This window comes from Theropithecus gelada, chromosome X (assembly GCF_003255815.1).
Source record: "Theropithecus gelada isolate Dixy chromosome X, Tgel_1.0, whole genome shotgun sequence".
Lineage (NCBI taxonomy): Eukaryota > Metazoa > Chordata > Mammalia > Primates > Cercopithecidae > Theropithecus > Theropithecus gelada.
The window spans coordinates 36,487,424-36,513,658 of record NC_037689.1 but is presented as its reverse complement, the minus strand read 5'-3'; the positions used below and the strand labels follow the sequence as shown (position 1 = coordinate 36,513,658).

At 36.4% G+C, this 26,235-nt stretch overlaps 2 protein-coding genes across 2 annotated transcripts in view; one reads left to right on the top strand and one right to left on the bottom strand.

Moving 5' to 3' along the window:
- Positions 1–11,041, bottom strand: part of MOSPD2 (motile sperm domain containing 2) — a 55,379-nt gene extending 44,338 nt beyond the window's left edge. The window contains exons 1-2 of the mRNA XM_025371829.1: positions 10,910–11,041; positions 10,689–10,758 (exon numbers count right to left, since the gene is read on the bottom strand). Coding sequence (XP_025227614.1) covers positions 10,689–10,758; positions 10,910–10,918 — 79 coding nt within the window. The 5' untranslated portion in view covers positions 10,919–11,041. The remainder of the gene's footprint in view (positions 1–10,688; positions 10,759–10,909) is intronic.
- Positions 11,042–11,373: 332 nt separating this feature from the next.
- FANCB (FA complementation group B) overlaps positions 11,374–26,235 on the top strand; it is a 28,818-nt gene continuing 13,956 nt past the window's right edge. The window contains exons 1-4 of the mRNA XM_025372833.1: positions 11,374–11,457; positions 15,644–15,764; positions 19,100–20,120; positions 25,317–25,469. Of these exons, the coding sequence (XP_025228618.1) occupies positions 19,170–20,120; positions 25,317–25,469 (1,104 nt within the window). The 5' untranslated portion in view covers positions 11,374–11,457; positions 15,644–15,764; positions 19,100–19,169. The remainder of the gene's footprint in view (positions 11,458–15,643; positions 15,765–19,099; positions 20,121–25,316; positions 25,470–26,235) is intronic.

Sequence of the window (26,235 nt, the reverse complement as noted above, 5' to 3'; positions counted from 1 at the left end):
AAGTATTCACATTGAAAACAACAAAATCTGAAGTTAATACCTCTATTGTCATTCTGAAAGTTCCTTGTAATACTTTACCTCCATTTCTTCTACTCTTAATATTATTTCTGTTATTTTTTCTTACTATCCACAGTTAGATTTTTTATTTACTAATTTGCCTACCCATTTCTTTGCTTTTCATTACTTCTTGCATCCCTCTGCTTCTTTTGGTGTACTATTTACTTACTAGTGAAGTAGACGACGAGTAGTTGTTCCCCCACCCCCAGCAATGGTCAATCTTAGAATGCCTAAAAAGTTTTACCTTCACTTTTGAAAAAATGTTCTAAGTGAGCAGTTATTTCCCTTAGCGCTTTCAGAAAATTATTTCACTGTTTCCTGGCAATACTGTTACTGATGAGAAATCAAGTATCAGTCTGATTTTTGTTTCTTTGTGGATAATGTGTCATTTCTCTTTGGGTTGTTAGATTTTCTCTGTCCTTGGTGTTTTTTGGTTTCACTAAAATATGCCTTGAGATTAATTTCTTTTTCTCTATGATGCTCAGATTTTCTTATGGTTCTTTAATCTGAAGATTTGATATCTTTTATAAATTCTGGGTTACTGTCAATTATTATTTCTTCTAATAGCACTCTTTTTTTCCTTCTGGAAGTTTGATTAAATGTATATAGGGTTTCTCATGCCTTTTATTTTTTCCTTACACATTTTTATCTGTTTTTTTCCTTCAATGATCTGGGTATAGAGTAAGTACTTGTGGAAAAACTTTAAAATTGTCTATGAATGTCCTATGTCAATTGTGAATATATAGCAGCATAATAGGTAAAGAAAAGCTTCTGCAAACCGTGGCCCAACTAGTAAGTACTCTAATATCAAAGAAAATTCTACACATATGTATCAAATCTTTATAGTCACTACAAATTCAGCTTAAACTAGTTTTGATTGAAATGTAGCAAACTTTTGTCCTCCTATTCCTTGCAAAATGGCTGCAGGAAGAAAAAATCCTTTAGGAATTTCTGTGAGCACTACTCAATCTCCTAGAGATCTTATCAAACCAAAATTCTTGTTAGAGGGTAAATTTTCAAACATTCATATGATAGAGTACTACTATCAAGAGCACACAGTAGATTTGGTAAACAGACCACTCCTCTCATGCAAGCTTTCCAAATGACAACGACTAAAAACAAACTGATATCTTAGAAATGACAGTATTCTAGTTACAGACTCTATTTTTTTTTTTTTTGAGATGGAGTCTCACTCTGTTGCCCAGGCTGGAGTGCAGTGGCACAATCTCGGCTCACTGCAACCTCCACCTCCCGGGTTCAAGCAATTCTCTGCCTCAGCCTTCCAGGTAGCTGGGATTACAGGCACCCGCCACCACGCCCGGCTAATTTTTGTATTTTTAGTAGAGACAGGGTTTCACCATCTTGGCCAGGCTGGTCTTGAACTCCTGACCTGGTGATCCACCCGCCTTGGCCTCCCAAAGTGCTGGGATTCCAGGAGTGAACCACTGTGCCCGGCCCCTAGTAACAGACTCTTTAGAGTCGCACATTTCCCTAACCATTCAGAATGAGGATATATGAAGAACAGGTATAAACAACTTAAAGAGATGAGTAAAAAAAGAGTATTCGCTAGGCACTGCAAACAGTCATTACTGAAAAGAAACATTAAAAAATAAATAGGTTTACCAATTCTCTATCCCAACACAAATTTATCACTCAAGTCTCCAATGTGAAGTTACAATCTGATATTCTCTAAAGCAGTCTTGATATTTTTAGATATGTAATAAGGACATAAATTGATAACTCTCTTTTAAAAATTAATTTTTTAATTGACAAAAATTATATTTATGGTATACAACATGATATTTATATATTGTGGAACAGCTAAATCAAGCTAACTGACATGCATTACTTCACATACTTAGCTTTGTACTGAGAACACTTAAAATCTACACTCTTAGCAATTTTCAAGTATACAATACATTGTATTAACTATAGTCTCCATGTTGTACAATGTATCTCTGGAACTTATTCCTTCTGTCTGACTGAAATTTTGTTTCCTTTGACTTACATCTCTTGAATCTCCTGCCTCAACCCTCACCCTCCAGCCCCTGGTTAACAGCCATTCTATTCACTACTTGCATGAGTTCAACGTTAAAAATCTAAAAGATTCGCATTTATGTGAGATCATGTGGTATTTGTCTCTCTGGGATTGGCTTATTTCACTTAACATGTCCTCCAAGTTCACCCAAACTGTTACAAATGATAGGCTTTCCTTCTTTTTAAAAGACTGAATAGTATTCCACTGTGTGTGTGTGTATCTATCTATATATATATATTACATTTTCTTTTTCTTCCTTTTTTTTTTTTCCATACTTTCAGTTCTAGGGTACATGTGCACAACGTGCAGGTTTGTTACATATGTATCCATGTGCTATGTTGGTGTGCTGCACCCATCAACTCATCATTTACATTAGGTATATCTCCTAATGCTATCCCTCCCACTCCACCCACCCCATGCCAGGCCCCGGTGTGTGATGTTCCCCACCCTGTGTCCAAGTGATCTCATTGTTCAATTCCCACCTATGAGTGAGAACATGCGGTGTTTGGTTTTCTGTCCTTGCGACAGTTTGCTCAGAATGATGGTTTCCAGCTTCATCCATGTCCCTAAAAAGGACATGAACTCATCCTTTTTTATGGCTGCATATATACCACATTGTCTTTATCCATTCATCTCATAACCTCTTAAAATCTTTTCCTCTTATTCTGATGATGACAACTTTAAAAAGGTTGATCTTGAGAATGTTAATGATGGAGCAGAATTTAAGCAAATCCAAGTGTGTCTGTTTATTTATCTATCTTTTAAAGGCTTCCTCACTTGGAAATAATAATAACTCATTAGTTATGAGCACTAATCTGTGATCACCTGCCAGATGCTAGCCTAAAAGAGCCAGGTATTGCAGATGCAAAGATGAGTGGAGCCTGAGCTAGTCCCTTGAGTGGTTCATAGTCTAGACACACAGGCAAACTCTCCAGTATTATAGTTACATTTTAAATGTCATTTTCCTTTCAAGAAAGAGTAATCAATAAGGACAATCCCTGTTATATGTTCCCTTTACCCCACAGGAGTTTTTTCCAGTTACTGCTTATCTTCCTGTCCTTGAAATTCTCTTTTTTGTTATCCACGATAATAAGGTTTCCTGGTTCTCCTACTTCTCTAACCACGTCGTCTCCTTCAGCCTAACAAAATGAAGGCATTCCTCAAAGCTAACTGCTTAATTAAAAAAAAAACCACACACACAAGGACAAAATAAAGGTATTTTCAAGACCAAGAAAGTTTACTACCAACAGATCCCACCAGGAGAAATCTGAAGGTTATACTTTAGTTGAAACAACAATGACCCAGGATACAAGATCTGAAACTCAGGAAGAAAATAGTAGTAAATACATGGTAAGTAAACAAACACTGACACATAAAACAACAATAATAAATTGGGGGAGTAGTGAATTTCGGGAATCAGGTTGTGCTAAACAATGAACATATCTTACAGGGAATAGAAAAGAGGGAACACTCACTCTGAAGCTTAGATAATCTTGATGTTAATATTGCACAAGAAAAACACTAGAAAGGAAAATTATAGGCCAATTCAAGAATACAAATGTAAAATTCTTAAACTATGAGTAAACTGAATTTAGCAATTTATTTTTAAAATCTTATCAATGTAATCTACCATATTAACACAGTAAAGGAGAAATACCAAATGAAAATGTCATCAAATACAATAAATGTGTGCAACAGATGAAGAAACTGCATTTAGTAAAACGCAATAATCAATCATGATCGGAACTAAACAAAACAAACAAAAAACCCAAACTAGCAAACCAAAAGTGGAAGAAAATGTCTTCACTTTGATAAAGGGTATATACAAAGATCATACTTAATGGTGACATGTTCAGAGCTATCTTTCTATCATCAGGAATAAGGTAAGTAGGCTATTACCACTGGTTCTATTCAACAGTGTTCTAAAAGTTCCAGCCAATGTAATAAAGGAAAAGCATTGAAAGATTTAAGAATTGGAAAGTTAGAAAGAAAACGATCAATATTTCAAGGTGGTTATTATGTACATAAAAAATCCCAGGTAAATTATCAGAATTTATAAGAGTAAATTCAATATTAATGGAAAAAAATCATCTATATTTCTCATAAACCAGCAACCATCATTTCGAAAATATATATTAAGACATACCACTTAAATAACAACGACAAAAATAAAACACATACAGTATTTGGGAAGAAATATAACAAAAGATTGTGTTAACCACTATAAGGAAAATTATAAATCTTTCAATAAGGAAGACTTTAGCAGATACAAATATATACCAGGTTCTTGGATAAAAAGACTCAACCATGATAATGTCAACTTCCATGAAATTACATTCTGATTTAACATAATACCACTGAAATCCCAGCAAAAGTGGTTTTTGTTTTGTTTTGCAGAAATATGATAAGCTGATTCTAAAGTTTACATGGAAGAAATAAGGACCAAGAAGAGTTGGAAGGAGTAATTTTCACAGAAGCAGAAACCAAAGGTCCTATCATAAAGGTATGAAAAAAAAAAAAACCGCTCAATCTCACTGGTATTCAAAGACATTAAAACCACAATGAGATCTCCCAACACATCCATCAGATGGGCAATTATTAGTTTTTTTAACTTGCGGTGCCTACTGTTAGGGTGTAGAAAAGTAAGGATGCCCAAATACTGCTGGTTAAAATGAAAACTGGTACAATCACTTTGGGAAACAGTTCAGCATTACCTACTAAAGTTGAACAAGAAACAATGTGCTTATTCTACCACCTACCCATTTTACTGTTGGGAACAAACCCTAGAGCAGCAGTTCTCAAACGTTTTGGTCTCAGGACACCTTTTACACTCTTACAAATAATTGCAGACCCTCCAAAAGCTTCTTTGTTGATATGGGTTATATTTATTGGTAGTTACTGTATTAGGTATGAAAATTGAGAAAAAGAATTAGACATGAGAACATAAAGTACACAGTCTATCAGCCATCAGAACAACGACATCATCATATGCCACCCAGTCTCTGGAAAATGCCACCATATGCTTGTGAGAGGATGAAGGTGAAAAAGGAAAATGGTAGTTTAGTATTATGAAAATAATTTTGACCTCTCAAACTCCTTGCAACGGCCTCAAGGAACCCCAGTTCTTGAACCAACTTTGAGAACCACTGCCCAAGAGAAATTCTTGCATGTGTGCACCAGACATGTATAAGGATGTTCATAGCTATACTGTACATGATACAAAAACCTAGAAACAACCCCAAACCCATTAATTGGTATATTCATCCTATGAACTACTACACAGCCATAAAAAGTAATAAATTAGTCATATCTGACAATATAACTGAATTTTGAGCAACAGAAGTAAATCATGAAAAAATATATTCAGCTTTAATATAAAGTTCAAAAAGAGGCAAAACCTAATGAAGTATCGGTGATGAATATGTCATAGGCTGTAAAACTAATGAGAAGTAAGAGAATGAGTAACATCAAATGCAGAAAAAGTAACTGTTCCCTGAATAGCAGGCACGGGGATACACAGGAGGCTTCTAAAGTACTGGGAGGCTCTAGTTCTTTGGCTGAGTAGTGAGCACATGGGTATTTATTTTATCCATGTTTTATACGTTTTGTACATAAACAGAATTCCAAAACTCAAAATTAAAAAATAGTAAACCAAAACAAAACAAAAATGAAAAGACTAGAAAGTCACTTTTAATGGCAAAAACCGCAATTACTTTTGCACCAACCTATTAACTTAATAGCCATAGAAGAAACCACAAAGGAATGGGTAATTTTGAATATGTTCAAAAACTGAAAAAAAGTAAAAGTGACACAAACAAGAAAAGCCCAGACCAATATTAAAAGTCATACTAATAAAAAAATGTTTAAACTACAAATGGATGTGAATGCATGAAAATAATTTACTCTTATTAGCAATCAAAAGCAAACTAAAACAACCATCTGTTAAGAAATAACAACACTAAATATGAGTAAGGGTGTGGTAAGACTAACACTCTCCTACAAGCTGGCAGGAATGAATATTGGTGCAACTTCCATGTAGGAAGTTTAGCACATATAATCAAAGGCCTGAAAAATATAAACACTCTCAAAACCAATAATTCAGTTTCTGAACATGAATCTTAAGGAAATAATCTGAACTACTGCACAAAAAAAAAAAAACTGTATTAAATGAAACTGGAAAGAATCTAAATGTCCACAAAGGGACTATCTAAGACAAAAGATAAGAAAACTATCTTTTATTTATAGAACCAAATATTGAATGGCTATACAATGTTGCTTACTTCATAAATACAGAGAAATAAAATCATGTCAATAAAAATGTATTTTATAACACACAAAATTATATATAGAATAGTTTTTTTTTTTTTTTTTGAGATGGAGTCTTGCTCTGTTGCCCAGGCTAGAGTGCAGCGGTGCAATCTCCGCTCACTGCAAGCTCCACCTCCTGGGTTCATGCCATTCTCCTGCCTCAGCCTCCCGAGTAGCTGGGACTACAGGTGCCCGCCACCATGCCTGGCTAATTTTTTTTTTTTTTGTATTTTTAGTAGAGACGGGGTTTCACTGTGTTAGCCAGGATGGTGTCGATCTCCTGACCTCGTAATCCACCTGCCTCAGACTCCCAAAGTGCTGGGATTACAGGCGTGGGCCACCACGCCTAGCCCAGAATAGTCTTCTAACTTTGTTTTCTTAAATGTATAGAAAAAAGACTGTAGGCTGGGTGCAATGGCTCACGCCTGTAATCCCAACACTTCGGGAGGCCGAGGCAGGCGAATCACCTGAGGTCGGGAGTTCGAGACCAGCCTGACCAACATGGAGAAACCCCGTCTCTACTAAAAATACAAAATTAGCTGGGCATGGTGGCGGGCGCCTGTAATCCCAGCTACTCAGGAGGCTGAGGCAGGAGAATTGCTTGAACCCGGGAGGCAGAGGCTGTGGTGAGCCGACATTGCGCCATTGCACTCCAGCCTGGGCAAGGAGTGAAATTCCGTCTCAAAAAAAAAAAAAAAAAAAAAGATAAAAGACCGTAAACAATGTATCCACTGTTATCACACCTATCTCTGAATGGTGAGTTTATGGGGGTTTCTCCAGATATTTTTGGTATGACCCAAATTAATTTAAATGAATTCATATACTTGTAAAGCTAGACAACAAACCTAATTACAAAACCCATAAACCTCTCAATGGCTCTCCATATTAACTAAAGTACAAACACATCACTTTGGTGCCCAAGGCTCTCTACACTATATTTCCACTGTATTTGGCCATGTGTGCTTACCCTCCTTAAGGTTATCAAAGTAGACTTCCTACTGCTTCCGAACATGCCCCATACCTTTTGACCTCAGTGCCTCAGTTCAGACTATTCAATCTGCCTGGATCACCTTCTCCACCTGGCTGCGTTCTACCATCTTCCGAAGTTCATGAGAAACACCACCTTTTTAATGAATGTTTTTCTAACTCTGTGCTAAACTAGTCACCCCATCCAGATGTTATTTCTCTCTTTGATTTCTACAGAAAATATTTTAGCACCATTACTCTTAATACAATTTACCTTAATTCTAATAGCTATCTTTGTTTTAATGCCTCTACTAGGTTGTAGTAGTTTGAGAAGGGGCTCTATCCTTCCTCTGCTCTTTCTCTAATACTGATACACTGCTTCCCAGAATTAGGCATATAATGAGTACTTAAGGAACTTAATAAATTATTGTCACAAGAGATTAGTCTCTTCTCTTGGGCATGAGAAAGAGGAAGAAAGAATGGGAAACGTTTCTCATTTGAGAATCAGCATGGAATTTCTCAAAAACAATAAGGAAACAAGTACCATAATTATGGGCTAATATTTTATTCTTTTTGCCAGCTAAAAATCTATACATAATGATAACTTAGTTTCTATGGACACAAAACTGTGCTTGGCATTCCTAAGAACCTACCTCCAAAAGCATTTCTGGAATACAGTTTGTGCTTGAAGTGACACACTTGCAGAAAATAAATATTTTCCTTTCATCGACTTTGCTTAAGTCTGCCTTAAGCCTCTTCTGGAACAAAATACTGTTAATGACAATAGAAACGGTGAAAGAAAAAGAAGGAAAGTGGATGTTCTAAACACCTGAGTTAATTACTAAAAGCAAATTCTAAGGGGAAAACACAGGCAAACTGAAAAAACAACCAAAAAAAACCCCTTTTATTATCACTTTCCAATTCTACCTTTATCTGTTGCCATATTCCAGGAAACAACTGAAACCTTAAGGTAAGAAGGTCTTCAAAGGCTTCTATTTTCTTTTTCCATGCAAATCTTTAAAATTGGACTAATCTTCTTATGTACATATTTAAGTATTGCTATATCCATTCAGTAAGTATATATTAAGAACTGTCCTGGGCATACAGAGGTGAGTAAGACACACAAGGCCTCTGCTCTAAATGTCTATAGGCTGCTACAGAACCCATGTACATTCTACTGGAGAAAATGAAAAACATACAAACCAATGAACAAGATAATTACAGATTACGATAAGGGCTGTAAAGCAGAGAAAATAAACAACACAGGGAGACATTCAATAATCAGTGAAGGCCTCTCAGATACATTTAAACACTGAAGAGAAAAAAGGACCAAGCCATGCGCAATACCTGGGTAAAATCTTCCCAAGCAAAGACAAGTGGAAAGGTCCGAGATGGAAACAGCCTCACTCTGTTTAAGGAACACAAACAAGGCAGTGTGGCTAGCTGTGGTTTTTCAAACTGGGGGTCACATTTTAAATTGCGATGTTAAGTTTGTGGGTAATTGCATTTTTAAAAAGGAAGTCAAATAGAAAAAATACATCAGAGAGTCACATGTTTTCAGAAGTATTCTTTAATGAACTTTTGCTTCAGTTATGTGAGTGTGCACATGTTTGTACTGGGTTGCAACATATAACATGTATCTTACTTTGAACCGTGGTCAAATCTGCACTAAGCAAGCAGAGTAGTAACAGATGACGATAGGGGGTGGAGGGCTGGCAAGAGCCAGATCACACATGGCCTTGAATTATAGGCCACCATAAAGAATTGGGATTTTATTCTAAACGCAGTGGGAAAGGCACTGAAGGGTTTCAAGCTGGAGAGTGACATGATCTAATCTGACATCAGGGTATTGCCAAAAGATTACTGTAGTGAAAATCAGAAGATATTTACACTAGTCCTGGCCTAGCCAATAACATCAGGGATTTTGAGCAAATCTCTTAATCTCTCTAGACCTCACTTTCTTCATTTTAAAAACGAGAAGGTTGCCCCAAGATGACCTTTAAGATCTTGTTTATTGCCTAATTTCTGCCTGTATTCTGCTTCCTTCCTTCAGCATACATAAATGACTATTGGGGTGTTACTAGCTCATTAGATCTAATTCTGAGTTACTTCGTAAAATATTATAAACCATGTATTCACTGCTATAATAGTGACATTTCTGTAGAAAGCAATTGAAGAATGATCTCTATTGGAACCAGCTATATTATTAGAAATAGGAACTCTGGGTGAAAAGTGAATCAAGTGCTTTTGCAACTCTCCGGAACAAAGTTTGGGGTGTGAAGAAAATTGGCAAGGAGGTATGAAAAGATTTACTGACAAGTATTTGAAACCGATTTCCAGATTTGTTCTGTCATCAACTGATGTATAATCTAGGATGGTTTAAAGTTGCAGGGAACCTCTGCTGAATACTAGCCAAGATGTAGAAGCTTCACTCCTTTCACAGTAACCAAAATGACAACTGAGGCAAAATATTCACAGAGAGTCTACTATATGTTAAGACATGCTAGACGGTTTGATATATGTTTTTTAAAAATTTAATCCTACTATATTATTTGCACTTCATAGATATGAAAACAGGGGCTCTGAATAGACAAGCTATTTAGTGGCAGGGTCAGGATTATAATCAATCTTAAGGTAGGCAACATATAAATCCTTATTTAATTCCATATTTACAATAAGTTATTCCATATGTTTTACAAAATTACTGTACAGGTATTAAATATTCAGTTAAGTACCTGACAACTCAAGTATCTGTGACATCTGGACACAGAATGTTCAACCAATAAATCAATTCTGGACTCATTGGTACTTTGCAAGATACAGTTTGGGATAAGAACTTGTTCCAGCATTGGAGGGCCTATTCTGTGGGTAGCATGCTGGGTTGTATGAAAGCGAGATCAAGCAAAATATCCAAGGAATTTGTATACCCGATTAAGTACACATCAATAGTATTATGGCAGTTTCCAGGTACATTTTCTCTAGTGTTGCTGGTGAAAGGCCAGCAGTGGAACCGTGGACTGGACAATGTCACCCGTCTTGTGGGCCTAACAAGTATCCTGCAAGTTCCATAAACACGAGGACATGCTAAAAACTTAACCGATTTCCAACTTACATTAATCCTTTAAAGGGAGCATGGGACACACCACTTGACCATTTGAAGCAGCGCACACGGCTTGTCATGGAGAGGAAAACCTTTGAGACGTGCCCAGCATCATTCTTGTGAGGGTTGAAAGGGTACCTAACACCTCCCACAAATACACTCACAAACACTCCAGCAAAGTTGGGGATGCTCACTGCACACCCGGAACAGAGTACCCACCTGTCACATACTCAGCTTCGAACCTCCGCCGGGTCTCAGAGATGAGCTTGGCTTTATTCTGGGCGTGATTCTGGATGGGAGACATGACCGGACCTTAGATACTACTTCCATCAACCCGCTTACCCTCAACCCAGCCCACCTGCACACGAGCGCTCGGTCCCCGGGCCTTAGAGGCGGCTTCCGGGTCCGGGGGGCCAGCGGCGGTGCAATAGGCTCCTCACCTCGGCCATGATCACGGTCGTGGAAGTGATTGCAGTTGTCGCCGTCGCCCGTTCTATCGTCGCCAACCGAGTATCTCATCACCCGCCAGTCCCGCCCAGAGGTAGACAGAGAAGGGTGGGAGGGGAGGCGGTCGCGTGACACCGGAAGGCGGACAGAAGTGCTGCCGCACCGCCCAATCCAATGCGGACGCCTGGGTCTGGAGGCGGGACCAGGCCCTCAGACTAGGTCCCATTCGTTTCTCGTCCGGCCTCGCCCCGCGACATCCCCCGCACTGCGGTCCCGCCCCCGCCAGCCGGGAGATCGCCGGCGCTTCCCCTGCGGAGCTCCGCCCTAGAGAGCTTGCCGGCTATTTGCTTTCACAACACTCCCAGGGCCCCGCCTCCTCAGCCTCCCTTGGCAACCTGGCTGGCTTCTAGGCTCCGCCTCCTCTGCGTTCGACGACGCAGCCTCCGTCCGGCCTCCCAGGATGCAGCGCGCTGGCGGGAGGTTTGGAGCCGATGGATACAGTATCCGCGTGGGGCATCCGGTATGTTGCCGCTGCGTTGAGGTAGGATGGGGCTGGCAAGTCTTCCCTTCCCGGGACTTTGCAGAGGGGGCGATGGGGCTGCATTTCCTCCCCTTGTCCCCGCATTGCGGGAGAGAGGGAAGGAAGCGGGCATTCCGAGACCTGGGTCTGCCATTCCTTGGAATTATAATTGGATTTTAAGTGCTACATTCGGGGATTATTTCTCTTGAAGCTTTTTTTCATCCCTTCAGTATCCTTCCAACTTGGAGTGTGAGATGCTTAATGAGCAAAATTAAATCTTTAATTACATATTTACAATAAGTTATTCCATATGTTTTACAAAATTACTGTACAAGTATTAAATATTCAGTTAAGTACCTGACAACTCAAGTATCTGTGACATCTGAACACAGAATGTTCAACCAATAAATCAATTCTGGACTCACAGGTACTTTGCAAGATACAGTTTGGAATAAGAACTTCTTCCAGCATTGGAGGGCCTATTCTGTGAGTAGCATGCTTAATGAGATGCTTAATGAGCAAAATATCTGTGAAATCTTTAATTGTTATATAAATATAAATGATAAAAGCGGCTTTCGGCTTATTAATTAAGGTAGTTGTTCTCAGCCCGGGGGCGGGGGGATGTGGGGGGCGGTTTTACCACCCAGGGGACCTTTGGCAACGTCTGGAGACATTTTTAGTCTCCACTGCTGGGGGCCGGGGGCCAAAGAGATGCTTACTGGCTTCTAGTGGATAGAGACCAGGGACGCTGCCAAACATCCTGCGGTGTACATGAAAATTGACAACAGTTATCCAGGGCAAAATGTCAGTTGTGTCAAGGTTGAGAAAGATTTCGAATTAAAGGGACTGGAACAAATTTTGTTCGTCAGTTAAAAACGATTGAAAGAAAATAGTTGCGCATACAATATTGCCTTTTGTAAAGTTGAAAGATACTGAAAACTACGAACAAGTTGAAAGAATAGTCCCCCATATTTTCATCAACCGTAGTCATCCATGACAGAATAGCATGTTAGCATCTTTTGTCCTAGACTTTTAAATATATTTACAGTTTTTGGGAAAAAATGAACACATTGTCTAAACGTTGTTTGACTACATCCTTAAAAGATATTTCAGATATAACTAAAGTCTCCTTCTACCTCTACTCACCTATCCTGGACGCTTACTTGTTCAGAATCAACAGTCATTCAGAATTTGGCATGAAATGTTTACAGTTTTACATTTTCTATTTTGGATCATACTGCCTGGGTTTGAATCCTGGCTCTGTCACTTCTTATCTGCAAGCCTTTGAGAAGATCCTGAAACTCCATGCCTCAGTTTCTCCATCTATAAAATGGGATAGTAGCAGTGCCTGTGTCATAAGGATGTTGTGAGGAAGAAACGAGTTAATCCAAAGTGCTTAGAACAGTACCTGCCACTGTTTCTTCAGGAAAAAAAAAATAGTACATGGCACTATTTCTTGAGAAAGCACTCAGGGAATGTAGCCATTGTAGGTAAATAGAACATATATAATGCAGTTTTATTTGTTTTAATTTACGTAAATATACTGCAGTGTACATTTGTCTGCAACTTAATTTTTAATTCATTTTATTTTTGAAATCTAACCATGATTTTTTATATATATATGCATATACATATACATATAGATAGATAGATCTAATTCGTTCCTTTTAACTCTCGTATGATAGTGCATCTATACTCATTCCACTATTGGTGTTCATTGAGGTTTGTACTTTTTTTATATTGCAAATATCAGCACAATGAGCATTCTAGAGCAATGTATTCATTCATATGTGGGATTATGTCTCTGGGTTTTTATCTACAAATGAAACTACTGGGTATATGCATTTCAGTTGACTGCCAAATTACCTTCAGGGTCATCTCTCCCTTTTATTTAAGTACTCCTAATTTTCTTCTAATTGTTAGCTCTTTTTCCAGTCTGATCTCACTCACATTTTTAACACTGTCACCAGGATCTTTATAACTCAAAAGTACAGTCCTGTGATTTCTGTTTTTGAAGTCTTTCAGTGGTTTATCATTACTTATATGAGAAATTTAGAAGTCCTTAATATGACATAAAAATCTTCTTTAATGTAATCTTCCCAAATTCTCTAGTTGATCGCCATTCTCCCACATTTACTCACATTTCAGGTATATTAGATAATGTTGAAAAAGGTGAGATCAATTCTGTGTAGGGCCCAATAAATAACTTACGTAGTGAGAAAAAAACTTTTAACAGTGGCCCTATTTTGTAGGAATGTTAATTTACTTTGGTTAACAATGTCATATGTCTTGGAAAAACAACATCTATCATTATTATCTTCATAAAATTATGTTCAGTATTTTTAGGTGCCATTTTAGTTGGGTGTCTTAATTCTACTTTTTTCCCAAGGATACTTTCGCTTGGTCACAATTGATATGGTTTCTTAGACTTTTTGAATCTCATCTGCTCTTCTAGGATAATCTGGAACCACACTGATAGTTTATTTGAAGAATTATCACATTTATAGGGCCAAAATGATTTATGAGCATTTAAAGAGAATGAACAACATGTTTATTAAGTGGGGGCGGGGGACAGTAAAGAATAGATGAGGATGATAATTTTATTGCCAGCCTACCATTGTTGTGTTAGCATATGCTTGTATATATTATCATTTTTCTAGTATACACACACATCTGTTTTAATTTTATATATAAAATAGATACAGTCAACTTTGATGTATGGTAATATAGAACAGGAAAAGCTCAAATTAATTATGTAGTATTTTATAAATAATCTGCTTTCTGGTCTCCACGCCCTGCCCTGCCACCCTGCCCTGCACCGCCATCCCTAGTTACTTCTTCTGTATCTTCTGCAACCACTGTTACAATGTTAATAAGTAAAAAGTCAAATAACCCATAGGCTAGAATAGTAAACCTGGCACCCTGATAATCAGGGTTTAAAATAGTGAGGGGTTGCTTATAATTGGACTAAGAACCTCTAAACTGAACATTAGTTTGATTTGTTTCCAGATATGTTTCTATTTTTTAAAAAATGCCAGTTATTTCATGGCCTGCAGGTTTTATGAACATATGCCAAAAACTTTAAAAATAGACATTGCAGCAGCAATACTTCATATCTACTCTCTTAGCAGTTACACCTCAATAAAGCTGGGAAAAAAGTTACAATTCATTTTAGCAATGAATTAAATTTTAATGATTGAGTATTAATTAGATATGATAAACAGCAAACATTAAAAACAAACGAGATTGGAAACATGTTGCATTAGTATAAAATATAGTGGGTATGCACATATATGTAAATTCAATAAGTCTTGCAAAAACTTTTCACTCAATAGTCATTTATGTTTTTAGATCAGTTTAAGTTCATGAGAATAAGTTTGCTTTTTGCCTGGAGATCATATTGAAAGCAGGTTGAATTAGGATTATACAACAGAGTTTTGAATGCCATGCTAAGCTTCATAGCAATGGTTCGCAAGCTTTTTTTCGTTACACCATTCATATGTTCTATACACAGTGTTTAGCATCTATTTTTCCAGGTAGTAATTCAAGAATCACAGGTCTATTGAGAAAGGCAAGGGACATGCAAGCTTTTGGATTAGGGGGTGGACAGTGACAGGATCAAGTGTATGTTTTAGAACAATTAACTGATGTATTAAATAGCATAAATGAGTTGATGTTTTGGAGGGAAGAGAGATTAGATTAAGGAAGACTAAGAAGCTTTTACCTCAACCTGAGAGATCACAGCCTGAACTATAGTAGTGGCAACTGGAACAGAGAGTTGGAAGTTAGATGTTTCTAACTTAGGGAACTTGATGATGACATTTAAAGAACAAAATGTAAGGGGCCTAACTTTCCTAAATTCTGACCATTTTATAATCAGATTTTCCTTACTCCTATCACACTTAAGTTACTGGTAAGTGAACCAGAGCATTGTACTGATTAGACATTAGTTGTGATATTTAACATTAAAATAATAAAATTCATACAGAGGTGATTTTTGTTTGCTTTTGATATTAAGAAATCTGAAAAACTTTGACTAGGTAGTAAAAGATAATGAACTCTTAGAGCTTTACCTCAGAATGTGTAATTTTCATGCTTGTCCTTTCTAGAAATCTAGGAAACCTGACATGGGACCTTTGGTAAATACATTATTATTCATATATTTTGATGGAATATAACTAATACATTTATTTTCTCTAAACTATAGTGTCATAAGTAAAAGCCACACCTTTGATTTACCTACCCTATCTTCTTTACTGATGAAGCTGAAACTCCTTTGTGATGGCTGTTGTCCTAGATCTTTCTGTTAATTGCCTAACAACAAACCAGTAAGCCAATGACTTCTTTTTTCTTCTTTATTTACCTGTTGTTATTGACACATTGTAATTGTGTATATCTAGAGAGTACAGTTTGATGTTTTGATACATACATATATTGTATAATGGTCAAGTCAGGGTATTTAGTGTATCCTTCCCTCATGAATGTATCCTTTCTTCCTGGTAAGAACATTCAAAAACCTCTAGTTATTTTGTAATAAGTAATAAATTACACCTTACTGTTAACTATTTTTACCCTACTGTGCAATGGGACACTAGAACATATTCCTCCTATCTAATTGTAACTTTCTACCCTTTGAGCAACCCCTCCCCATCCTCCCATCCTCTCTCCTTTCCCCAGTCTCTGATAACCGGTATTCTACTCTCTGCCTCTATGATAGCAACTCTTTTTAAAAAAATTTTAGATTCCAGATATTAGTGAGATCATGCGGTATTTGTCTTTTTGTGACTGGCTTATTTCACTTAACATGATGTCTTCCAAGTCCATACATATTGTTACACATGACAGGATTTCATTTAATTTTGTGGCTGTATTAATAGTATTCCATACTATGCACCAAAAATTGGTATATACACCAAGTTTTTTAATCCATTGATTCGTTGTTGGACACGTGGGTAGATTCCATGTTTTGGCTGTTGTAAATAGTGCTGAATAAACATGGGTGTGCAGACATCTCTTTGACATTGATTTCATTCCTTTGGATATAGACCCAGTAGTGGGATTCTGGATCATAGGGTAGTTCTATTTTTAGTTTTCTGAGGAACTTTCATACTGTCTTCCATAGTGGCTATACTAATTTACATTCCTATCAGCAGTGTGTAAGTGTTCCTTTTTCTCCACGTGCTTGCCAACCTTTGTTATCCTTTGTCTTTTTAGTAATAGCCATTCTAACTGGAATTAGATGGTATCTCATTGTGGTTTTGATTTGTGTCTCCCTGATGATTAGTGATATTGAGCATTTTTTTTTTTTTTGTATACCTTTTGACCATTTGTGTGTCTTCTTTTGAGATATGTCTATTAAGTTATTTTGTCCATTTAAAAAATTGGGATATTCCTGTTCTTTATATATTCTGATATAAATCCCCTGTCAGACGTATAGTTTGCAAATGTTTTCTTACATTTTGTGGGTCGTCTCTTTACTTTTCTTTTTTGGCTGTGCAAAAGCTTTTCAGTTTGATGTAATCTCATTTGTCTCTTTTTGCTTTTGTTGACTGTGCTTTTGAGATCTTATTTAAAAAATCCTTGCCCAGCCCAATGTCATAAAGTGTTTCCCCTGTGTTTTGTTTTGGTAGTGTAATAATTTCAGGTTTACATGTAAGTCTTTAATCTATTTTGAGTTGATTTTTTATATGGTGAGAGATAGGAGTCTGGTCTCTGCATGTGGATATCCAGTTTTCCAGCACCACCATTTATTGAACAGACTGTCCTTTCCCCAATGTGTGGTTCTTGGCACCTTTGTCAAAAATTAGTTGGTTGTAGGTACATGAATTTATTTGTGGCCTCTCCATTGTGTTCCATTGGTCCATGTGTCTGTTTTTATGTCAGTACCACGATGTTTCAGTTAATGTAGCTTTGTAGTATATTGTGAAGTCAGATAGTATGATGCTTTTAGGTTCGTTCGTTTTGCTCAGTATTGCTTTGGCTGTTAGGGGTCTTTTGTGGTCCCATATGAATTTCAGGCTTGTTTTTTCTATTTCTGTGAAGAATGTCATTGATATTTTGCTAGACATTGCACTAAGTCTATAGATTGCTTTGGGTAGTATGGCCATTGTAACAGTATTAATTCTACCAATCCATGAGCATGGGATCTTTCCATTAGTTTGTGTCATCTTAATTTTTTTATCAGTATGTTATAGTTTTCATTGTAGATATCGTTTTGACATTTTTGGTTAACTTCATTTCTAGTTATCTTTTTTTTTTTTGTAGCTTTTGTAAATGGAATTGTTTTCTTGATTTCTTTTTCAGATAGTTCGCTTATTAACATATAGAAATGCTGCTGATTTTTGTATCCTGTGACTTTACTGAATTTATTAGTTCTAACAGTTTTTTGGTGGAGTCTTTAGGGTTTTCTCTGTATAAGATTATGGCATCTGCAAACAAGGACAGTTTTTCATTCTCCTTTCGGATTTGGATGTCTTTTATTTCTTTCTCTTGCCTAATTGTTTTGGCTAGGATTTCTTGTATGCAGTATATAGAAGACTGAATAAAGAGATCAACAACTTTTTTTATACGTGTGTTCAATATTGAGGATATTCTTTTGTCTTTTATTTTACTGATTATTTCAAGTTGCCTTTCTTATAATGAGTTTGTTCGGAATAAGGGAATGCATGCCAGGGCAGAGTGGTAGTTAAAAAGTGTAGACTCCGGAGTCAGAAGGCCCCTTTTCCAAACTAGCACCATTGCTGATTACTATTAACTGTGGATTAGTGTTGTAACCTTGGAAAATTTTCTTATCTTCTTTAAAATAAGGCTTTCTTGCTTAAAAGGTGGAATAATAAGAGTACTTATTTTAAGAGAATAGTTATTAGAATTAAATAATGCATGTATTGTACCTGCCATATAATAAGCTTGAATGATTGATAACTATTGTTTAATTCTTGTGTTCATTATAATAAATTGTGTTAATCCTCTATTTTTTTCCTAATTTGAATAAGAGTAGTGACTTCGTTGGGTCATACAAATGCATACAAATGCATTGCCTTTGTAAACTAAGATTTATTTGTATTAATCCTATGGAGATTTTTTAAAGCCTTGTTATAGCATCTCCTAATTTTATTCCTGGGGTTTCTTCTTTGTCTTAGAGCATGTATAGGCTCCTGTCTCTAGAAAGCAGAAGTCCAGTTGCCTGGGCTGTGGGAGAAGTATAATTGAAAATCACCCGTATTTGGGGAGAGTGAGTTGCAAGACAAGTAAACCACTAATTGAATTGTCATTCTAAAGGGGCTAAGGCAGAGAGTGGGAAACCACATTAGAGTTGTTAGGTTTGAAACAGAGAAGTATAACCCTTAAGCAATTTTCTGAGCCAGAACAAATATCTGAAGTCACTTTTAATAGAGCATCTAAAGCTTTAAATATATGCTGTTAACACTTTCAGTTATCTTTTTTGATATGGTTATTTGTATTCTTAGCAAACTTTTTTAAAGGGTCTAGAGAAATAGTATTTAGGATTTTTTTGATAAGTATGATATTGTCAAAATAGTATAAAAAGCTTAAAATGTTTACTTAATAAAATGTACAGTTACCTATGTTGTAGTTGTCTAACAGAAATGTGTTTTCTTTTCAACTCTTCCTACTTCATGGCAGTTTTTCCTCATTTCTTTTTTAGGTTTGGAAACATCAACTGGAATCAATTTGCATTTGAAAATTAGATCAGCACAAAGACTTGATATTGTGGAATGACTAGCAAACAAGCAATGTCATCTAACAAACAAGAAAGGCTCTTGTGTTATAATGGGCAAGTCCTTGTTTTCCAGTTGTCTAAAGGAAATTTTGCAGATAAAGAGCCTACAAAAACACCCATATTACATGTCAGAAGAATGATATTTGACAGAGGAACAAAAGTATTTGTTCAGAAGTCCACTGGATTTTTTACCATAAAGGAAGAAAACTCTCATTTAAAAATCATGTGTTGCAACTGTGTGTCAGATTTCAGAACTGGAATTAACCTCCCTTACATTGTGATACAAAACAATAAAAAGAATAATGTTTTTGAATATTTTTTACTGATCCTTCACAGTACCAATAAATTTGAAATGCGTTTGAGTTTTAAACTAGGCTATGAGATGAAGGATGGCCTAAGGGTCCTTAATGGCCCTTTAATTTTATGGAAGCATGTCAAAACATTCTTCTTTATCTCTTCTCAAACTGGCAAAGTTGCTAGTGTGTCAGGTAACTTTTCCTCTATTCAGTGGGCAGGGGAGATTGAAAATTTAGGTATGGTTTTATTGGGACTAAAGGAATGTTGTTTATCTGAGGAAGAATGTACTCAAGAGCCTTCAAAATCAGATTATGCAGTTTGGAATACCAAATTTTGTGTATATTCTCTTGAAAGTCAAGAAGTATTAAGTGATACATACATTATTCCTCCTGCTTATAGCAGTGTGGTGACTTGTGTACATATTTGTGCAACTGAGATCATCAACCATCAGTTAAGAATATCTCTCATTGCCCTTACTCGAAGGAATCAGCTGATTTCATTTCAGAATGGAACTCCTAAAAGTGTGTGCCAGCTTCCATTTGGAGATCCTTGTGCAGTTCAACTTATGGATTCAGGTGGAGGAAACCTCTTTTTCGTTGTATCCTTTATGTCCAATAATGCTTGTGCTGTATGGAAAGAGAACTTTCAGGTACTACACTTACTGTGATAATAATTCAGTTGGTGGTCTCAGACCTTTTAAACATGTCTGTACTTCATAGAGTTCATTCTGGAGTCTTATTATTTAAGTCAATTTTCAGTTCTGTACTTGAAGTAATGTATATTACATTGTTCTTTTTTCTTAAAGTTACCTGAATACAACCTGATGGTGTTTTTTTTTTGTCTTGCCATTTTGAGTCAAAGTCATAAAGCCTTTGAGTTGTTTGGAAATGTGTAAATACGTATGTAACTATAATTATGTATTTACTTTCCTGTTAGTATAACTTTCTAATTTTTATTAATATAGTAGATGTGCATTTTCACTTACAATAAGATTATTAGTGATTTGACTAGATAGATAAGCCTTCCTGGAAAATTTGAATCAGTTTTTCATGTTTTTATTTTTTATTTTTTATATATTTTTTTGAGACAGGGTCTCGCTTTGTCACCCAGGCTAGAGTACAGTGGCGTGATCTCGGCTCACTGCAGCCTCCGCCTCCCAGATTCAAGTGGTTCTCCTGCCTCAGCCTCCCTAGTAGCTGGGATTACAGGCATGTGCTACCACGCCCGGCTAATTTTTATATTTTTAGTAGAGATGGGGTTTCACCATGTTGGCCAGGCTGGTTTCAAACTCCTGGCTTCAAGTGATCCGCCCGTCTCGGCCTCCCAAAGTGCTGGGATTACAGGCATGAGCCACCATGCCAGGCCAACTTATTAAACATTGATACTTATCTTTTTAAATTTACTTGTCTCTGATTCATTTCTGAAAGTGAAATAGAGAAATTCCTAGAAATCTGGAGAGACAAATAATTGTTCTCTGGAGATAAGTGGTAAGCATTACTTTTTCTAAAAACTTGCTCAGAGATTTTATTATGTTATATTTTGAAATGCAGAACGGACCTTTGAGCAAGTATGCTCTTTTAAAGTAAGTTTGGAAATTGCTCTAAAATATTTATTGGTATTGAGTGTTAAATAACAGGTAAAAAGGCACAGAAAACCAATAGGAAATTAGAGTTTTGTAACTGAGTGTCTCCACCAATAATATTTCTCTGACTGTTTTTTTGGGTAATGTCGCATCCTTCTGGCTTAAAATGTATTCAGTTATGTGATTTGAAGTGTTTACGAATTAAGACAAATCATTACTAGTTAGAAATGTCTCTTCCAAAAGTAGTACACTATACAATTTTTAGTTTTTGTGCTACTTAGGAGAAAAAAGCAGATATTACCTTATTTTGTGTGCCCTGTCCATTTAATTAGAAGCTCAAGGAAAATTTTTATCATATTGTCACCTCTATATGGAATACTGTTAAATGTTTTAGAAAGTTTGAAATTCATTTTTAAATGTGAATCATTATTGTTTGTGTCGGGGGAGGAATGTCAAGTTGGAATTGTGAATCAGGCTTTGCCCTACCAAGTACTTTTATATTAATAGGGATTATTTTGAATCTCTGTAATACATATGTATCCTCTCTAATACGTAGAGAATGCAAAAGGAAAATAATTTGAAAGCTATCCTATTTTATTTTGAAAGCAATCTTTTAAAAGCACATTATACATTTATTTGAAAGTTATTTGGAATTGTCTTTTTCTATTTTCTTTTCCTTTAAAGAAATGGTAGGGGGAAAACATCTGGTATACCCTATAGTCTTTTACTGTGGTCAAGGTAATACAATAGAAAGAACACACTTAACCGGGGTTTGAATCCCAACTGAGCCACTTACTGGTGTTACCTTAAGGAATGTAATTCTTGTGAACTCATTTTCCTCCTTTATGAAATTTGGGATCATCCTGACTGAGAGGGGAGAATTAAGTCAAATGACATTGTAAAGTGTCTTGCACAGAGCTTGGCACACAGGAGGAACTTAGTAAGTAGCAGGTATTACTCTGTTATGTTACTGTTAGACAAAAGTCAGGGCTGTCCTCAGTTATTTGCACCTACTCAAGATCCCCTATTCACCTAGATAAGGAAAAAACAATTCCTTTATATGTCATTAATTGTAGTACTCACTCTCTTGAAGTGGGTTTCCTCCTTGGACCCTGTAAAGCTTTGCCACTAACATGTTACCCAAGGCAGGAGACTGCATCATTCCCTGTAGGTGGACCTGTAACTGCTGCTTCCCTGACCCGAAGTTGTGTTCTAGGGCACTCTCTCTACAATGGACCACTATCTTTTCCACACATTGCTTCCCTAAGTCCCTACTGACTTACCCCCTAAGTTGCTTCTTCAGGAATTCTGTACTTCTAACTTGCTCTCAAATGCCTTGTTTTAAAAGCTCTGGAATTCACCCTGATATCTACAAGTAAGTGCTTCAAAGTTGCCTCTAACCCTGCCACTTTGGGCATATTCAGGTCCTGCTTCTATCTTGGTATTGCATTTATACTCAACTGCTTAAAAAAAAAAGGGAAATATTAGTTTAGGGTAAAATATTCAGTTACTTTAAAAACAGAAATAAGGCTGGGAACAATGGCTCACGCCTGTAATCCCAGCTTTTCAGGCTGCCGAGGCAGACAGATCACTTGAGGCCAGGAGTTCAAGAGCAGCTTGGCCAACATGGTGCATGCCTGTAGTCCCAGCTACTCAGGAGGCTGAGGCATGAGAATTGCTTGAACCTGGGAGGTGGAGGTTGCAGTGAGCTGAGATCGCCCTGCTGCACTCCAGCCTGGTTGACAGAGCAAGATCTGTCTCCAAAAAAAAAAAAAAAAAAAAAAAAACAACAGAAATAAGACCTAAGAATCTAGAAATAAAGTGGGAGTAGAAATAATTATGCCAAAAACCCAGATTAAGACAAGTAATTACATTTGAACAATTACATTTAGTTTTAACAGTTAAGACAAAAAAATAAATATGGTGGGTTTTACAACTGAAAGGAACATACTACAAGGTAAAATATTTTTTCTAACATTAGGTTCTGAGAAGAATTTACTGTGTGTGGTATTTTGTAAAAGGTTTTGAGTAATAAGATGAATACCTTATTAAATAATAAGGTGGGTCTTTGATAGCAGTTTTCCCCCAAAATAGAAAGCGATAGACGCCATCTTCCTTTGGGTTGGCTATGGATCCATCCATCCATCTATCCTTTTATTACCTCATTCCAAGAAGGAATTAAGCCAGCTTACAAAGAGAGTTAAAATACAAACAAGCATAAATTAGAGTAAATAATGAAAATCAAGGTTAGTGTTTTCCCAGATCAACACTTCATAAAAGCCTGAGGTATGATGTTTAATGTGGTAATAGGACCTGAAACAGAGGTGAATCTAAAGTAATACATGATTAGCTTTTTTCTTCTTCGGCTTTCTCTCTCTTGAGTAGAAATTGTCTCTGCAAGTTTTGACAAGAAACTATGTGGCAGGCATTTCAAAATGGAGATCATAGGCCGGGTGTGGTGGCCCATGTTTGTAATCCCAGTGCTTTAGAAGGCCAAGGTAGGAGAATTGCTTGAGGCCTGGAGTTTGAGACCAGCCTGGGCAACATAGTGAGACTCCCATCTGTACAAAAAATTAAAAAATTAGCTGGGTGTGGTGGCATATGCCTGCAGTCCCAGCTACTTGGGAGGCCGAGGTGGGAGGATTGTTAGAGCCCAGGAGTTCAAGGCTGTAGTGAGCTATAATTGTGCCACTGCACTCCAGCCAGGGCAACAGAATGGGACCCTGTCTCAAAAAAAAAATCCATCTGTCAATAAAATTGAGGTCATTGTCAAGTATACCGGAAGCATAGCTATTGGTGTGTTGTCGATAGAGGTTAATGTGTTCTGGTGCTGTGCTGTCTAATATGGTAGCCACTATCCAGATGTAGTTATTCAACATTTGAAATGTGGCTAGTCTGAATTAAAACAGGTTATAAATGTCAACCATCAAATTTCAAAGATGAATAGAATAGAAATGGTAACATCTCTCAATTTTTTAATGATTACATTGAATTGAAATGACAATATTTTAGATATATTGTGTTAGATACATTAAAATTTCATTTTTTTTTACTGCTACCAGAAAATTTAAAATTGTATGCCTTGTATTTGGGGCTCACTTACCTTTCTGTTGGATGGCACTATTCTAGAGCTATAGATTGCAAATATGTGTGTGCATACATGCATGCATACATAGTTCTGTGCTGTTTTCTTGCCAAGCACATTCTTATTACTAATGTCTCTTCCCATAGTCCATTATACTCCATGATACTGGTGGGAGAAAGGGAGGATATGGGTTTACAGATAAGCTGTCTCTCTGCACAAGTGAAGAATCAACTTTGGAAATTAGCCTTGTAGGGGAAGATTGATATTTGGGTATGTGGGTTGAAGAGCCTTACTTTCATTCTTGCTGTAATGAGAGCTACCCTCCTGTATCATCTAGATGATGTATCTGTGCTCCTGGAATTCTGAGAAGGGGTTTTAGCTTTTTTGTCTCAGGGAGAAGGGGGATTTGATCCTCATGGTGTTAGTTTTCCCTGGGACCAATCTTGAGGCTTTCAGCTATATATACCTTTAAGAAGTTGTCCTCTATTTTAAATGTGAGGTCTCAGGTTCTGATATAAACTGACCAAATCATTCCATGAGGCTAGGATGGTTCTGGCTGTTCCACTCTTAGGACCCCTCACCTGTGTACCCGATACTAGCTGTATTCCCCTCCATACCCACATCAGGGTTTAAGGTTTTAAGCTCATCTTGATTCTACTATAGGTGAGTTTGTATTAAGAGCTCTTAAGGTGTCTACTAGTACTGTCTGGTTACCTAACGCAACTGAATTCCTTGGGTAATTTGTCTGATCATAAATATATATCCACTAAGAGTTATGGGAATGAGGGTCTTCCTTAAATTAGCTGTGTGAGAGAAAGAATCTTCACTAGAGTTTGACTCATGATAAATGTTAGAATTTCCAAAGGTTTAGTCATGAAAAGTGTTAGAACTTATAGATTACAATAAAATTTTAATATAGAAATCAAGAACGTGACGGTCCCTGGACAAACCTGAATAAAATATTAAATCTAAGTACCTTGCTCTTTATGAAGTTGTTATAACTCTTATATTTTCTCATCCCCTAATATCTTTATTTTTAGTTTTTGCTATTTTCATTACTCATTTATAAGATTGAATTTTACAAATTACAACTACATGAAACAAAAGGACTTAATTTGTTACTTTCACATTTGATTTTTTTCTTGTCTATTCCTCCTATAATGCTCCCTTTCTTTTAGGTTGCTGCGAAGTGGGAAAAACTTAGCTTAGTACTGATAGATGACTTTATTGGAAGTGGAACTGAACAAGTACTCCTACTTTTTAAGGACTCCTTGAACTCAGATTGCCTGGCTTCATTTAAAATAACGGATCTTGGAAAAATAAACTATTCAGTAAGTTCTATTTACTTATCATATGGTATTTTAAGAACCATTTCAGAAAACTTAAGTGCCCAAAAGCTTTGACCTATCATTTAAATATTTGTGGTTTTAGACTTAAAATTTTGAACTTTAAAAATATATAGATTGAATCTTTTAAATATATACACTGAATCTCCTTTCAACAAATGTTATACAAATTGACCATGCTTTTGATATAAATTTGAATTATAGTACATCTGGTGATCACTTAAGTGATAGCAATACTATAAATTAACTTTATTCTTACTTCTGAAAATCACATTTTATACCAATAAATATAATATTGGATTAAATAAGGAATAAAATGAAGCAAAACTGCTTTAGTAAAGGAAGTAACAGCTCACAATATCTTGAGATCTTGGACATAAGGGAAATTATGCCCCTGAAGTTTCAAATCAATAAAAAAATCTCTCAAAGCCTCAGTTTTTTCATTAGTAAAAATAGCATCATTTAATTTTTCTCCAGTTATGGAATTTTAGGATTTTTTGAAAAGCTAATGAGAGCCCAGGAATTCAAGGCTCCAGTGAACTGTGATTATTATGTTGCACTTCAACCTGGGTGTCAGAGCAAGACACTGTCTCTTAAATAAATAAATGGAAAAATGTTTGCTCTTTAAAAAGAAAACTAACCAGCTGATACTTTGTAAAGCAGTATATAAATGTTAGGTGGTAGTAGTAGGAACCATAATAATTTTTTTCTAGTTATAAGAAGATGATGGGGAAAACATACAGTTTGCCTT